The 17,107-nt window shown below is 42.2% G+C and overlaps 1 protein-coding gene across 14 annotated transcripts in view; it reads right to left on the bottom strand.

Moving 5' to 3' along the window:
* ERC1 (ELKS/RAB6-interacting/CAST family member 1) overlaps positions 1–17,107 on the bottom strand; it is a 172,634-nt gene that overhangs the window by 66,790 nt on the left and 88,737 nt on the right. For 11 of the 14 annotated variants that reach the window (XM_035127943.3, XM_035127945.3, XM_088652360.1 and 8 more), the window contains 2 exons: positions 13,620–13,751; positions 1,597–1,757 (listed from right to left, as the gene is read on the bottom strand). In XM_035127943.3, coding sequence (XP_034983834.3) covers positions 1,597–1,757; positions 13,620–13,751 — 293 coding nt within the window. The remainder of the gene's footprint in view (positions 1–1,596; positions 1,758–13,619; positions 13,752–17,107) is intronic. The other 3 variants (XR_015945907.1, XM_088652367.1, XM_088652369.1) reach the window with 1 other exon arrangement.

Genomic DNA, 17,107 nt, shown 5'->3' with positions numbered 1-17,107 from the left:
TGTCGGGTCTAAAGATGTCTTTTAAAGAAGCGGTTTAATGACCGCCTCTTTCAGCAGGTCTGGGAAGACTCCCTCACAGAGAGCATTCACCACCCCGCGGTGCCCGTCGCCCAGCCCTTCCCGGCTCGCTTTTATTAGCCAGGATGGGCAAGGGTCAAGGAGACAGGTGGTCGGTTTCACTCGTCCAAGCAGCCTGTCCACATCCTTGGAGGTAACAGATTGGAATTGATCCCATAGAACATGATTAGACAGGGCTCTGACACTCTCCCGCCCCGGCTCTGCTCCCACGGTGGAGTCTACCTCTTTCCGAATCTGAGCGACTTTATCTGCAAAAAACATTGCAAAAGCATTGCAGGAGATTTTTCTGAAATGTTTTTGGCTTAGGTTTTGGGAAGTGTTGAGACTTAGTTTTTAGTTTCAGCTATTTCCCAACAGTAACTAACTAGTTAACAACAGGTTTTCAATGAATAGACATGGTTTTAGTGAATGCTCCAAAGCTCCAAGTTCAAAAACATTCCAGGATATACAACACAGCATGCATATATGTATACATTTTAATGAGAAGGTTTGGCAGAGCAGTTTGGCAGACAAATACATTGCTAGAGGACTGATTATAAGACATATCTCAAGTTGCTTTGGATTCCTGCATTAGGAGTTACTCTCCCCTTCCCCCTCACAAACCAGCTCTCAAAGCAGGCAAATTTATAGTGCAACAGTATTTTTTTTATTAAAAAAACTTTTAAAGAAAAGCAGACTCTTAGTGTCCTAGTGCCAGGTATCAGGTTGCTGAATATAATATTCGTAATATAAAGTAATTCATGCTCCATCTCTAAGACCCCCAAAACCTTTTTTCCATTGTGCACAAACTGTTCTTTTCTATCTTAATTTCTCTCCCTCTCCCACCACCCCTAAAATAAAATAAAAGGCAATGATGTTAACAGGAAAGCTGAATATAAATAATGGCTCGCAAAACCAACATCACTGTTAACTCTGCCAATAAAAATGTTCCTTCTCTTCAGGGATGGCTAAACAACTAAAAGTGCCTCTAATGATCTGCTGGCAGCACTTGCCAACACAGCTCTAAATAGATAACTGCCTCTCTGAAGACTGCTAAGTACTCACTTCCAAGTAAATCAGTGGAACTTGCTTTTAAGTATTTAGGAATTAACGTGCAAATTTAAAATGGAAAATCCAATAGAATGTTACATTCTCTCCTTCCTTAGCTGCAATATGGTGTTCATCCCCATTCACAAAAACCCATCACTCCTCCTAATTAGAGTTTGTGCCTTTAATGCATTTACCTTGTCTCCACGTCAATTTGATAATTTAATTAAAGTATCTTCCACTGTAATCCGGGGTGTGTGTGTGTGTGTGTGTGTGTGTGTGTGCACGTGCCAATACAAATAGAATCCATTGATAGGAATGCACTTGAATTCTCCTGTATTCCTAAACATTTCACAATTAGGCTATACCATCCAGTCTTTTCAAGTGGAGAAAAGAAGCAACGACTCCTGTGATAAAGTAACATTGTCAAACAGAAATTAATATAAGACCTGGAAGACAGAGTAAAGGTCTGAAAGAAATATTACAACGTACTTCATCTCCAGGACCTCCTCCAAATGTTTCCTCCTCTCAGCCCGCAAGTTGGTCAAGTGGGTTTCCTTCTCAGCCAGAGAATGTTGGGTAGAGGACAGCTTTGCTTTCATAGATTCCAGCTCTTGTTTTACTTTCTCCATAGCCATCATCAACTCTTCCACCTAAGGCGTTTGTGAATGATAAAAGAGGAAGCAGAATGTATGCAATTTTTTAAAAAAACTTTGCAATGCACCAGAGCTACTGAATAATGGGGTGGGGGTGGGTGGTGGGTGGGAGTGATCTCAAGTGATCCATTTAGCCTTGCATTTAGTATTTCCCTGAATTTGAGTTCTACTCCATGTTTTAATGTAAAATTAATGTTGTTATTACAAAGCAGAAACCAGCACATCTTATAACTTAATCCCCACTGGTAGTGAGTCTTTGTGTTCTGTCTTTATGCTTATATTAGAATTTACACGTTACATCACAAAAAATTTAACTATAGACCAGTAATTCATAATTTCAACATCATCACAATATTGCAATAAACATCACAAGACAACATACATCAAGTAATTTTTCAGTATGTATTACAAGAACTTGAACAGAACCTTTTCCCTCATGATTTGTCTGTCACATGAATAGCCGAAGTAGAAGTTATTAGGTACCATTTGATAAACCAGTTTCTGCCTTCAAAGCTAGAGCTCTGTTACTAACACCCTGCTTGCCTGTGCTAAAAGCAGCATTAGTTTGGGGCAGCATGAAAACAAACTCCCAAAGCCCAATATTAATATCATTATTTAATTATAGGTAAAGTTGATATTGATATATTCCTTTACATTATGTGTTGCCTTAATCTCTTTGTCCCCCCAAACAAATTACAATATGCAAGTTGAGGAAAAAATTCTTAAAAGAAAAACAGAACAGCTTTTTTGGGGGGGGGATAGAGGGAGGTGTCCATAAATTACTGAGAATTCTTTCCAAGTAGAACACAAAGCTGAATCTCGTTTGGAGACAGAAAGTACAAACTGGAGCTGGGGATTAAATATGTACTTTAATTGCCCAAGTTGCATAGCACAGCAAAGAAGTACATTATGTGAAGTGCCCAGCACATCCAGATGGTTTCCTTAAAATCACAAGCTAATAAACCTTTACAGAGATACAAAAAAGGAAAAAGGAAAAAGAATTATAGTTTCACTGAAGATCCAGTATTTCTAAGGAAGTGTTAGGATGTTTTAGATGCTGTCAAATATTACAGCCAATACGTCCCCCCCCCCCCAACTGCTTCTGTCCTAAGATACAGAACACCCAGTTTCCACATCAGTATTGAAGAACAAGTAAGCCAAGAACAAACCTCGGTAACAGCTCACAGTTGGTTTGAAGAGAAACAAACCTTAAGACTAGGTTTGGACATTACTACTTGCCAGATTCTGGTTTATTTCCTGGCAGTGCTGCAGCAGCAAGGGCAGAGGAAGAGAGGAGCAAGAATTTTCAGTAGTGTGAACTAGTACCTTTTGTATTCACATTTAAATATAGTTTTTAACTAATGTGATGTGTGAACCAAGACAAAGAAACCAATACCTGTGTTATCCCAGGACTCTCTAGCTCCTTTCAGTCAACGCTTGTAGGATCATATGGTAATCCAGTAGCTTGGGGCAATAGCAGGGACAGGCTAGAGCAGGGTCGCCCAACACCCTTTAGGCCTTTTTTGGCAGTCCTTGGCAACATTTGATGCCCCACTTCCTTGCAGCCATTGTGCTGCCTTGGGTAAGCAAAGTGCTGGGCTTTGAGAAGGAGGCATGAGGGCTCTGGCAGGGTTCTAGAGTCTTCCTGCCTCCTCTCCAAAGCATAGTTAGAGATTTCCCAGCTTTGGGAAGGAGGTGAGAGAGCTCTAGTGCCTCCTTCCAAAAGCTCAGTGCCTTGCTTACTGGCTTTGGGAAAGCAGCAAGAGGGCTGTGTGTGTGTCTGTATCAAAGTATGGCCCTGCACTCCCCACCCTGCATGTGGCAAGGCAGTGTGTTGTCCGTGGGCTCTGTGTTGAAGGACTCTTGCGACCCACTTGGTCTGATTCAGAGTAATTCAGAGCAGAACGTCAGTCAATTTTAAAAGGTATATTTAAGTTTCTTATTAGACATTTTGAACAATTAAAGTGACATTCAAATAAAAGAAGGGGAGGGAATTTGGTTAAGATGTTTTGAGCACGTAAGTTCGAAATGCAAATATACTGGACTGTCAACTACAATGTGTGTGTGTGTGTGTGTGTGTGTGTGTGTATCTGAACTATAACCAGAGAAGCAGTTTTAATCAGAAAAGAGAATCTGCATGGGTTTTTTTAAAAAAAGAAAAACACCCTCCATAAGCACATATATTTCTAGCTAATTAATTACCAATATTAAGTATAGGCGAGTGGCCTAATCCCACTACAATATGTCCCACTTCCTTGACTGGATTGTGTAAGAGAAATAACAGCAGCTCAAGCATCAGCAATGGTTGAAAAGACACCAGAAGGCAAATATTTGTAACACAAAACCAAATAATTTTGATTTTATGGATCACTGCATGGCAGTCTAGAGCCAATCAGAAGCTGAAATACCTTCTGTATTTTCCCCAGAGTACAGGGCATTGGGAGTACCGTGTTTCTCATATTATAAGTCATGTCTTATAATCTTTTTTTCTCAAGAAAATAAGCCTATGGCTTATTTTCGGGGGGTGTCTTATTATTTTTTTTAAAAATTACAGTATGGTACCTCCCCTGTCCGGCACCCGGAACTGGCTGCTGCTGCGCTGCTGGGCGCGTTGTCGGCGCTTCAGCAGGGCACGCTGCTGGGTCCCGCCGGGTCGGGGGCTTCACGCGGCGCGCGCTGAGGCTCTTGCCGGATCCCGGCTTGGAGCAGTGCGCGCTGCGGCTCTTGCTGCGTCCCGCAGCGCTAGCGCCAAGCGCCAACCCAGCAGCGGGACCGGCGGGACCTGCAGCGCGCGCGACAGGAAGAGGAGGGACCAGCGAGTGGCAGCCGCGGCGGCCAATGAAGGCTCGGCCGGGTGTTTTTTGTCGTTGTAGCTGCGTCCCGCTGCGTCCCTCCTCTTCCTGTTGCGGCTCGGCGCCCGGAACTGGCGGCTGCTGCGCGCGTTGTCGGCGCTTCAGCAGGGCACGCTGCTGGGTCCCGCCGGGTCGGGGCTCCACGCGGCGCGCGCTGAGGCTCTTGCCGGGTCTCGCTGCCGGGTCGGGGCTCGGAGCAGCGCGCGCTGCGGCTCTTGCTGCGTCCCGCCGCCGGGTCAGCGCTTGGCGCGGTGCATGCTGCTGGACATTTTGGAGGGGCAGCAACAGCCGATTCCGGGCGCTTACAGGCATCTTCCTCTTCCATGGCGCCATCCAGACCTGCTCCCACCACTACGGCTTATTTTTGGGGTATGTCTTATATTTCTTCAACTCAGGAAAATCCTGCCATGGCTTATTTTGTAGGGATGACTTAAAATATGAGAAACACGGTATTAACATAGAGAAAAATAGGAAATGATAGAGAGAGAGGAGGACTGGAATTCAGCAGCAAAATTGTGACATGCAGAAAGCAATAAAGTAAAATGCACAAAGGGTATAAAAAGGAAATGTTAAAAGAAGCATATTTCCTGGTCATGGGGCTTAGTAAAGAAGTACCTTACTTCAGGAATACAGAATGTATCACCAAGACATACATGATATGAGAGCTTTTACCTCAGGTTTCACCCTTTTTAACGTACATGAAATACAGTATGACCAGCTTGGTCTTTTGCCATCGAAATATATGTGGTCCAGGGCCCATCACAGAACATTCACTCTGCTGGGAGTAATGTACAAGGAACCAACAAGTGATTTAGGCAGACCTAAGGTTTAATGGGCCATCACTTGGCAAAGACAAGGTCCTTTGTAAGGAAGGAAATATTCACTGAGAAATTCACATTTCATTGACACAGGATGGAAAGATCAAAGTGATTAGTTGGTTGATACAGAAATTATGTCTGCCTACACATGGAATAAAATACAGAATATCTAATAAAGAATATCTAAACAGGGCAAATAAGGCAATTTCCTTTACAATTAGATCTTTTTTTTGTTTAAGGAGAAATAGGTCATTTTTAAAACCAGACTCTCTCATGCACAGATAAGTATGCTATCAATGCAAACTTCAGTGGGATAATATGACAATGTGAATGCCCTTGCTCCTATGTGAACCATAAAGGAGCTAAATTCCTTTTCTGAATAAAAAGAGGAAACCATTTTTCAACTCTGCCTAAGTTGCCAGACCTGAAGAGGAGAACTACCAGCTGTAGCTTGTTAAGAGTGCTAGAAAAATGAAGGAAGCCATGCAAATAACAAACAGAGCCTTGCTGGCATGGGAGAAGTGTTCCTGAGAAGGAAAAGGAGTTGTTCTGTGGTCTTCTAATCCACGAGATATTTGAACCAGGCCATGGGAAAACGAGGAACTAAACAACTGAATGTCTGGCTTTTGCAAGGGCCTACATATTGGCACCAAACATTGTAACCAGTAGGAGAACTGTTTTCAATCCCTTCCGGCATCTGGACCACTAGTTTGATGAAGCTGCCCTGTGGCTAAAGCAGCAGCTTATTTTACTCTTAACAGTGAAATGTTTACTTAAGTTATAATCACTTCTCTGTGTGAAGATGGCAGCTCAACATGAAGTAGATTGCCTGACTTGTGGGCGAGTTTAACTGGCGAACTAAAAGCCCACTGGAAAGCTTCAAAATGTTTCCCACTATTAACTTGCATTAGCTCCTGGGTACAAACTTCAGAAATGCTTGGTAAAAATGCACTGGGAAAATAGAAATATGTCAAGCCACAGTATTCCAAAAGTGAATCCCTGCTTTAAAAAAGCAAGCTGATTCCAGGTATTGAACCCTGTTTTCTAGTATGCTTTGGCTCATTTTGCCAATTTCCAATAAGGAAGTAGCTCAGCTTAAACGGCTTCCAAAGCAGAGAAGGTAAGCCCCTTCTTTTCATTCAGAATTCTTGAATGGGAGGGGTCTCCCTATTTTACCCACTAGCATTCAGAACAGTCATTGGATGCAGGAGAGGCTTTATGAACTGCCTTGGTCAATGTTTTTAGGGAAGGGGACATTACTCTTTGGTAGAGCACAGCAGAACATCCCAGGTTCATTCCTTGGCATTCCCAACTAAAAGGGGCAGGTAGCAGGTAATGTCACAGTAGCCAATACTGATTTAGATGGATGCATATTAAGACCTGGTTGGTAGAAGGCACTGACCTATGTTCCTGTGAAAGGACAAAGGATCAAGTGCTACCATCACTATCCCATGCTCACTTTTCTAAATTGCTCCCCATTTTATCCTCACAAAAGGTAAAAAGGTAAATGACCCTGTGAGGTAGATTAGGCTGAGAGACAACTGGCCCAAGGTTACCCAATGAGTTTTATGGCTGAGTTTCATGGCTGATTTGAACCCTGGTCTCCCAAGGTTAGGCTGAGAGACAACTGACCCAAGGTTACCCAATGAGTTTCATGGCTGATTTGAACCCTGGTATCCCAAGCCCTATTCCAACACCTACAACACACAAAATCTTCATTTGCATTGGAAACTGATCAATCTTAATTGATAATGGATAAAATCAAGAGTTAATATTACAGCTGTAAACTTTTTAAGGCTATACAGGCTCTGGTGTTCAGCCCTGGAAAATTGTACCTGGCCTCATTTTCTCATCATGACCTTTGAAACTAATCCCACATATCCTATTCCATTTACTATCTATGTTAAAAGTTTGGGCTGCAAAGTAATATAAAGAGCCATTCTTCATGATGGCTCCTCAACAATGGAAAGCTCTTGCCCTAAAGCTCAAGTTACAGCATTTGCTGTAACTGATGCAAGAGTAATTTCAGTTGCATTTTGATGGCTTGGGATAGGTAGAATTTAAATATTGGATCCACTCCAAACTGCTGCATCAGAGCACAACATATCCTCCCAACAGTCACAATAACAGGGATGTCAAGATAGCAAGGCCATAGGGTTACACAGGGCTAGCTTGTAGAAAGATTAAATTTGGACAGAACAGTGGGGAATGTAAACAGAAATGAGACTTCTTCGTACCTTTAGCAATTTACAGTCTAAATGATTGGTCTCGTGCATTCTTTCATCTGATAGCTTCAACAGGCAACAAGAAGCAGAATGGTGGAAAACAGTAAATTGAAGAAAGAGGGGAAAGCATGCAATTAAAATCAGAAAGAGCAATTAAAGAGTTTAAGTAGTACCAACATGCACAGAGCAATTCAAATCTAGGACTGGTAACACTTTTAATACATTAAAGGATTAGTCTAAACAAAAACAGAGGTGCACATAATCACAATTTTCACCTTTTGCTTCTCACACAATTTTCTGTTTCTCACACAATGTTTAAACACAAGGAAAAATGAGAACCCTTACAGTGAAAATATGGGAATAGTTCATTCTTAAACACAAGCATTCTTAAACACAAGGGACCCAGGTGGCGCTGTGGTTAAACCACTGAGCCTAGGGCTTGCTGATCAGAAGGTCGGCGGTTCGAATCCCTGTGACGGGGTGAGCTCCCGTTGCTTGGTTCCAGCTCCTGCCAACCTAGCAGTTCGAAAGCACGTCGAAATGCAAGTAGATAAATAGGAACCGCTACAGTGGGAAGGTAAACGGCGTTTCCATGTGCTGCTCTGGTTTGGCCACATGACCTGGAAGCTATACGCCGGCTCCCTTGGCCAATAATGCGAGATGAGCGCGCAACCCCAGAGTCGGTCATGATTGGACCTAATGGTCAGTGGTCCCTTTACCTTTACCTTTAAACACAAGCAAGCAAGCCAACTTCCGATGCAATTACAACACAAAGAACATGATACAGCTATTACTGAGCAGTGCTAGGGGCTGCATTAATTTACAAGGCCAAACATAGGGAACCTATGATCCTCCAGATGTTGCCGGACTCCCAACTCTCCTCACCTCCCAGGCTTAAGCAGCATGGCCAACGGTTAGCAATAATGGGAGTTGTAGTAGATCGTCATCCAAGAGTACCACAGGTTCCACATCTCTACACTAAATATTTATTTAGCTCAACTGTGATTTGTTTGCAGTCCAGACCCATGCCACCCACTAACTGAAACCATTACTTGAAGAAGGGGGTTTGAGAGTCCTGGGCTTGCATTAGTCACTGCTTGTTGTTATATCTAATCCTAGTTCATTTTGGTATTCTGCTCCATATGATCTTCTGACTACAGAGATACGAGACAAGAGCACTTAGAATCCAAAATTGGTCACAAGGATAGGAGATTCTTCCTGATACTTACCAGACCTGCTCCTTCCCCTTTCTGGCAACAGCCCCCATTCCCCAACCACCTAATGCTCCACAACAAACTTTCAAGGAGAAAAAAATGTAAAGGGGAAAACAGGTGATTATACGAATATTTATCCAGGAGAGCTGAACCCCAAAACAGCTTAAAAAGATGTACACATGGAAGGAATGGCCACGAAGGAAAGAAGATGGCCGCTAAACTCTAAGCTCTGCTCCAAGGCCCAGAAAAACAGCTTGGAGCAAAAGCCCCTTCCATCTATAACCCGCTCCCCCCCGCAAGCTTTAAGAAAGGAGAGGATAACACAAAAGGATCCAGAAAAAGTGAAAACAAAAGAATTCACTCAATTCTTCCTGTCCTGAGACAGAAGGCTCACTTCAACAAGGACACTAATGCAGGCTACAGCCAAGATAGCACCACCCTCTTCCTTGCTGGAGAAAGAAAAGAGTAACAATATCTTGAGAGAATAATTTCCAGCACAAGTAAATAATATTAATAATAATATTTATAGCCTGCCCATCATAAAGGAGCTTATTAAAATACAGTGGTGCCTCGCTAGACGAAATTAATTCGTTCCACGGGTCTTTTCTTATAGCGAAAAATTCGTCTAGCGAATCCCATAGGAATGCATTGAATTTTTTTGAATTGTTTTTGCCCATAGGAACGCATTAATTGAATTTCAATGCATTCCTATGGGAAACCGCGATTCGCTAGACGAATTTTTCATAAAACGCATTCGTCTAGCGAGGTAACCTCCGCTCGAAAAATCCTTTCGTTAAGCAGAAATTTCGTTAAGCAGGGCATTCGTTAAGCGAGGCACCACTGTACTTTAAAACCTAACCCGAGGCTTATCTCCATAACTTAAAAAAACAGCTCAGTTATGGTGAGGCAGGATCTGGCTTCCAAAACACTGAAAAAAAGAAAACATCTATGTGCTTGCGCAATTAAACTGCAAGAAGCTAGGATTAAATATTGCCCTTTCATCTTATCTCCATGGGAGAATCAACACAGCTCAAAGCAATGAACAGACTGGAAGCAACAGACCTCCTCAACACTCTTTGACATTGACCACTGGAATGGCAGCAAGGAGAGGCAACAGAAGAACACACTGACCTTTCCAATGGAGGTTGGGAGGATGCGAACAGGAGTAAAAGATCCTGCAAATGCCACACACAAAACAACAGAGAAGACCACTGCAACACACCAAGCAGATTCCTAGGTCCAACCCTCCAGATACCACTGAAACACTTGTGACTAACCAAATCTAAAAGAAAACAGTATCCTGGGTGCAGATTAGCCTTTAACCCAACCCCCTACCCCGCCCTGCCCCTCTTCTGCACTGTCTTTACCCCTCCCCATTTCCCATCCACCCAGCCCGCTCCTCCCAAGCCCCCCTCCTAACATCCCAACCCTTATCTCCCACTTCTGCATCCCATTCAGCTCTCCCCTACCCCCCCGCCCCCATATTCATCTTGCAAAGGAAGGAATTACATTTTTTCTAGCCTTCAGGCCATACTATGCTGTAGTGCACCATATTAAGCTACACCAACACCCTTAACTCTGAAATAAGGACATAGCGGGAATGTATGTTCTTCAGCCAAAACCAAATAAAGTGTAATGTGAAGTGGTTGACAGCAGAGCCCAGATATCTTTAACTCTTATATTATGCTTTATAACCCCCCCCCCCCGTTTTATAGTACATGTAGAATGTTTGTAAGCCTTTTGCTGATTTGCCCCTGCCACAGTTGGCAGGATCAGAAGTCCAACCATCAGACCAAACATATCAGTTGGGAGAAATGTGTTACTTTGACTAGAGGTAAGAGATCTGTGTTTATATTGTTCATTATATATTATAATTTACTAATTGTTAGGAGCCCAAAAGGGAAAACTTTAACATGCCCCAAGTAGGTTGTTGCATATATGCATTATAATAATAATTTGTGGACATGGCTTCATTAAAACCCACCTGTCAGAGGTGCTGATGTGGCTACTCTAGAGTAACGACTCCTGGCAGCATAGTCCTTTTAGACTTTTATTAAGTGCTGATTATTTACAGTGCTCAGAGCGATCTATATACATGCTTATGGTGAGGTGTCAGTACCTCCGAATGGAGATTGGCGCGTTTTCTTCCAGCAAAGAAGCTTTGGGAGACCCAGCCTCTTCCCCCTACGTTTTCGGCGCAATTCCGGAGTTGGGGGAATTGGCCTTCCCCCCGGGCTCCCCCCTTCCTGTCCCACCTGGGTCATGGGCTCCGCAACCTTGCCTGAGCCTCGGACACCACTTCCTGATTCTCCGCTGGAGGGAGAGCTCTCCCTGCTCTCCCCAGCGCTTGGGGATGGGCTGGAACTTAAGATGGGAGGGACTTCCCTGTATCCCTTGTCCCTCACACCACCTTTCATGAGTTTGGACCGAGAAAGGCCAGAATGAGAGAACCCACCATCTGTAGCTTTATCTACAGGTAAGGAACCTTGACTTGACCATGTAAACATGAATCCTGCTGTACAATACACTAATAAATCCATAGTTAAGAACAGTCTTGCCTATGTTCTATGTGAGAATTTCATTGCAGGTGAGGGTGGTGGCGTTTGAAGAGCAACCATGAGATGATGTTACACCTGCTGTGCTTAAAAAAAAAACCCACCAATTCTGAAACATTTACTAAGCCTGTCTAGTGGATGAAATGCAATCTAGCACATATGGTGCAATTGAGAGAAGGGATTGGAGAATCAATAGTGAGGGAAACCACACTAGTAAGAACATAAAGAAAACCATTCACTGTCTGTTCTTGCTGTTACATTCAAGTATTTGCTCTATTGGTACATCAGTACCATGCATTATTCTTTAAAACAGAGAGTATTTGAGTACTTACCACTAAAAAAGAAGCAGTTGCCTTAGCACACTGGCCATCACACCTTGGAAATCTGTCCTCTGATATAATTTGTCATCGCAGAGGTGAGCATAGCCACCGCCCCCCCCCCGCCCTAAGATTATTATGTATTTATTGGTGTCAAAATGATTGTTTCCCCCAAAGAACTGCTCCAGTACTATTTCAGAAGGAAGCAAACACTGTTTTGAAAGTCCTGTGATAAACCACTACATTATGTTTTTACTTGGGTACCTTCCCACAAACTGTCAGAGTCACTATTTCAAAGCGCAAGCGCCTGAGATGCTAGTGGTAGTCCTTCTGTGCTACAGTGTTCCTGTGCTGTTTGTGCCATCCCCCAAAAGAGCTATGGCCAACGCAGAACTCCAAGCTGACAACACTTGAGTTCAAAATGGTTTGTGGAAACGGCAGAGAGGAGGAAGGTGCTGCATCATGTGAGATCCTGAAGGACAGCCATGGAAGCCGCGGCAGAATGCTGCATATGTCTGCTGAAGTAACATGGAAGCACATGGATGTTGTTGCTCATTGCGCTAATGTACAGAAACTCATTATATGCTGTACAGTGGCTGCTGAAAGGGCACAAATGGTGATGATCACCACCACTGTGACAGAAGACCATGAAATTATATCAACTATGATTAGATGAGTCATCCTGAGAAGAGTCAGTTTGGCTGCTGATACCTGATGTAGAGAAATGGGCAACCTTGAGTATGTCTTCAACATTTAACAAGGTGGCATCATGTGAGATCAGTCCAATATTACAGACACAGGATGTTGTCATGCTGTGCTGTGTTTGGTGGGAATGCAGGACAGAATCTTCTTGGTTGCACACTCACTGTGGAACGCCCTTCCCCCAGAAGGCTTATCAGATTCCTTCTTTATTATCCTTTTGCCAAGTGGTAAGGACCACCCTTTTCCTTCATGCCTTTGATTCTTTTCCTTCATGCCTTTTCCTTCATGCCTTTGATTCTTCTCCCTTTGTTTGGTTTTTAAGCTGCTTGGTTTTGTTGTCAATTCTGTTCATGCTTTCTCTGCTACAGTTATTTTATTTAATCACTTTTTTGCTGTTTCCTTTTATTGTTCTTTTTCTTTGTTGTATGCTGCTTTCAGACCCTATTTTGAGTAAGAAACTAGCTCATAGATTGTTAATAAAATAATATCCTTTTAAAATAGGTATAAGTAGCACTGCCATTTCTAATGATGCAATGTTTTCCCCAAAGAGATTAAGGAATAATTTTCCACTACCAATTGTGGTTATATAGAAACAGTCCACATGAGGTTTCTTCAATACTTACTTTTCAAAGAAAGATAATTTCATATTAGATTTTATCCAGTTCAACCACTGCTTTGTATGCATTTTTGATCATTTTGAATCCAAAATCCTTTTATTTACTTTCAAAAGGTGTCTATGGCTAATGTGCAAAAAGCACTAAAATGTTAAAGAAGTATAGCTGAGAAAATCTTTAGAATGAAAAAAAAAGTGACTTCCATCTTCTTTCTGATGTCAGCATTGTTTCAATGGAAAGGAGAGGTTATGGGTGAGGGAAGCAGCAGTTATCAGAATATGTTTTTAAAGGGGCTTAAATGCAAGATATAAAACATGTTTAATGATAGCTATTCTCAAACTGGAATATTTTACTGAGTGGAACTTGAAGGCACTATTTAGAGGATTCATTTTCAGATTTCAAAGAGCCTTAAAATATCTGGTGGGAAATTACTTGAAAACGAACTAAATAAAGAAGTCTACCAAGGGCTTTAGGATTCTCTGATACAATGCTAAACAAATCAAGTTACAATACCTAACAATGTTGCCTAGATAGCAACAGCAGTGACTATAATTACGCAGACCTGTTTTTCAGACTGTATCCTGGCTGATTCTTCTTGAGCTAACACCATTTCACGCTCTGCCGTTATTTGCACACTCTCCCTCAGTGCCTCTTCTAGCTCCTCAATTCGATCATCCTTCTTATGCAGACTGTCCTGGAAAATGATAGGAGACCAGATAAAGTAGCTTGGATTTAAAAAGCCGGCAAGCCAAGTGCTACGTCAACCATAAATTACTCTCCGGTGATGTAATTCCACAAGCACAAATCTTCGCATAGAGGAAGGGAGAAGTTGTAAGTGAAGGCAGAACTGGAGAAGGTAAACATCACAGCAAAGGAGAAAGATAGCAAACCAAGAGATCAGTGCTAGAAGTGCCGTTTGTGTAAAGAGCAGCTAGAGCAGTTGACAGATTATGTGCAAAAGATGCAGATTCACATGCAGCTCCATAGCAGGTTAGTACGCAGATGTTGTGGTATAGCAGCAAGCATTCAGAATCTCTTCTCAGGCACGCACAACCCGACAGGCAAGGCATAGAGAACTGGAAGGAGTGCAACTTGCAGTTAGTGATTTGCTTGGAGACAAGAGCTCCTTTTTTCTATATGGAGAGTGATACAAAGCACCATCCGATTAAATCAACATAGCAAAGGGTCTATGTGAGATGGAAAGACGAAGGCCAGGGTGTCAAACAAGCAGTATTTGAAACATTAGGAACCGAATCTCTTCAGGATGAAATCTCTTACATATGTAAACCATGTTGTCATAGACCAAAATCCTACATCAGATGCTTACTTAATGTTTGAAACATCTAGTACAAAAACAAGAGATCTTTAGGCTATAGACTAGGAAATGTTTTTACACAAATATATGAATGTTGTCAGCTTCTGAAACTGTAACTCAGACACAAACATGAGTTGCCACTGCTTGCTTGTTATCCAAGGAGTGTTTTAGGTTCAACTAAATGACAGAATATTGTCTTTTTTCCAGTTTCACACTACTTCAAGTATTGATCTCATCCACCATGAATGTATGATTATCAGGAAGGGTCTGCTAGGCTTCTCTGGAGTTCACAACTAGCATATCATATAGCAACTAATAAGCACTAAGAAATAAAGCAGCAGCAAGACTTCCGGTCTACCGCCACTGCTGTCCGGCGAGAGAATCTCAAGCTCTGAGATTCCCTGGTGCTGTGAGGGAGTGGGAAGCCGCGAGAGCGCTGCGGACCCCCAAAAGAGCCTCAGATTGAGCGTTCTGGGGGTGTGGGGACTCAGCTGCACCCTTTTTCATCTCCTCTGCTCCCCGGTAAGCCCTATTAAGGGAGCCGAGAGTGAGCGGAGACGTGGGTGCCTTTATGAGTCAAATCGCTACCCTTGCAGTGTGAAGCTCCGTGCCGGCAGCCTGTGGAGCGGTGGATTCTTCCAAATTTAAAGGATCTGAAGACACTGGATACCGTGAGTAAAGAAAAAGGACTTTTAAAAAATTTTAATCGGAAAGAATTGGCCAGGGGAGGAGATTTAAAAACGGAAGTCAATCTCCCCCATTGAATGAACTGTGACACAGTTAATTTACCTGAAGCTGGAAAGATTGACAGGAAGCTTTCAATTTCCAAAGACTGGACTTAAAACCTTCCCCCTGAGGCAGGGTAAAGGGGAGAAGGGTTGAACCCAGTAAAATCCCTGTAATTTTTATTATTATTTTGGACTGGGGAAAGTCCCCCTGGAAGCTGGAGTCGGGTCCCTGAAGGGATCAGCGAGCCGCCATTATGACATCACAATAGGAAGGAATTTGTTTACCTCTTTGAGGTCGGGAACTGTTAGTATTGAAGAAAGCACAAAATATAAGGCTGTGAATAAGAAGTTTGATAAATGCTCTTTTCGTAAATGGACATAAGAGTTTTAAGGTATGAAGAAGAACTGAAAATGCTAGTTTGCAACCAGTTTGGATACAATTTCTGTCTTTGAAGTTTGGAAATGCGAACTGCGCCATTTCCTGCATTGTAATCTGTGCTGTTCCCATGAAATTTGAGACGAGCAAGATGCCAGTAGACATAATATCATCTGACTTCTCAGACTTTCAAGAGAAATTCCTGAAATTGCTATGGGATCTAAGAAGCAAAGTACATCAGAATACAATACAGATTGGAAAAATAAACCAGAAGTATGTGGAAATTGAAAAAGGACTAATTTCATCAGAGAGTGTAGAGAAGAAAGATGAACATTCATCAGTCCTGGACAATGCATTTGAACCCAAAGAAGAAGAGGAAGGGGCATGGAACATTGTGCCCCCAGGGAGAGGGGGGGAACAAGACCCATGCCTGACTCAAAGGGTTTTTATAGAAGAACCAGCATGGAATAATGCCCTCCCAGTGAGAGACGGAGAGCAGGATCCATACTGGGGTCAGAATCTAAGGGGGGAAAATTGTGAAAGGACTGAAAAGTGGAAATATAGATGGATGGTATTGTGTAACAGTTAGAGAATTGGGGAGACAGCAGGGGACGAAGAAGGAAGTGTGGTGGATAGGCTGTGACAGAGTGGGAGTGGGGTGAGGACTAATAATGGATGTTATTTTCTGATTAAGATGGTCCGGAACTGGAATGACCTATGGAACTGGCTGAATCGTCTGGGAATAAATTTTAGGCTAGGGGGGGGGGAATAGAAGATAGATGGTTGGGAAAATAATTTTTGATTTGGATTAATTGATGAATTATAGGTCAAGGATAGTTGATGTTTTTAGAATAGGAATAGTTGAGAGATAATGAAAAAAATGTGTTACATTGATTTAAGATATAATATGAAAATTGCTTAAGTTGGATTTAAAAATGGACCCAGTGAGGGGGGAATTGAGGAAGTCTACAATGTCAAGTAAAAATGAAAGATTTGTTCTAATTGATATGTTTTTCTTTTTTATGTTTTATCTTTGTTTTTGTGATTTTATGTATTTTGTATTGTTTGAAAATGAATAAATATCATTTGGGAAAAAAGAAATAAATAAAGCAGCAGCAAGTTAGCATCCTCTAAGAATCCTCCCAGGGTTTCTGATTTGTCATTTCAACTCTGAGGAATGATGGTGCTGCCTGGAAAGAGGACTGGTTTGGCACCATTCACTTTGTTAATTGCTAAAAAGATTTAAATGGTCATGATATTTGCAGTATCTTGTATTCGTGAGGATGGTACACCTCAGCAAACTACTACAAGTTCTGCCAAATGTACACTTCTCTCAGACTCTTTCTGTACAGAGATGTTCTTGACTTATGAGAGAACACAAACCTTGTGTTGTGATGAGAGGACAGGAAAATCTTGATGTTAGTACTAATACACACATATTGGAACAGAGAAAAAGGAGAAAGCAACAACATCTAACAAAGGAAAAATTGTCCAGATGCTACTCAAGTGAACGTCACAACAAAGAAGATGATCTTCATACATTGTGCTTACTTTCTATATCTTCTGAAGCAGTGTTGATTAAACCCTTCTAATGTTGTTACAGGTGCTTAGAGTTACAATTACCCTACCCA

This window comes from Zootoca vivipara, chromosome 9 (genome assembly GCF_965207765.1).
Source record: "Zootoca vivipara chromosome 9, rZooViv2.hap1.1, whole genome shotgun sequence".
Lineage (NCBI taxonomy): Eukaryota > Metazoa > Chordata > Lepidosauria > Squamata > Lacertidae > Zootoca > Zootoca vivipara.
The sequence above is the reverse complement of the archived record's forward strand: the minus strand, read 5'-3'. Positions and strand labels throughout refer to the sequence as shown.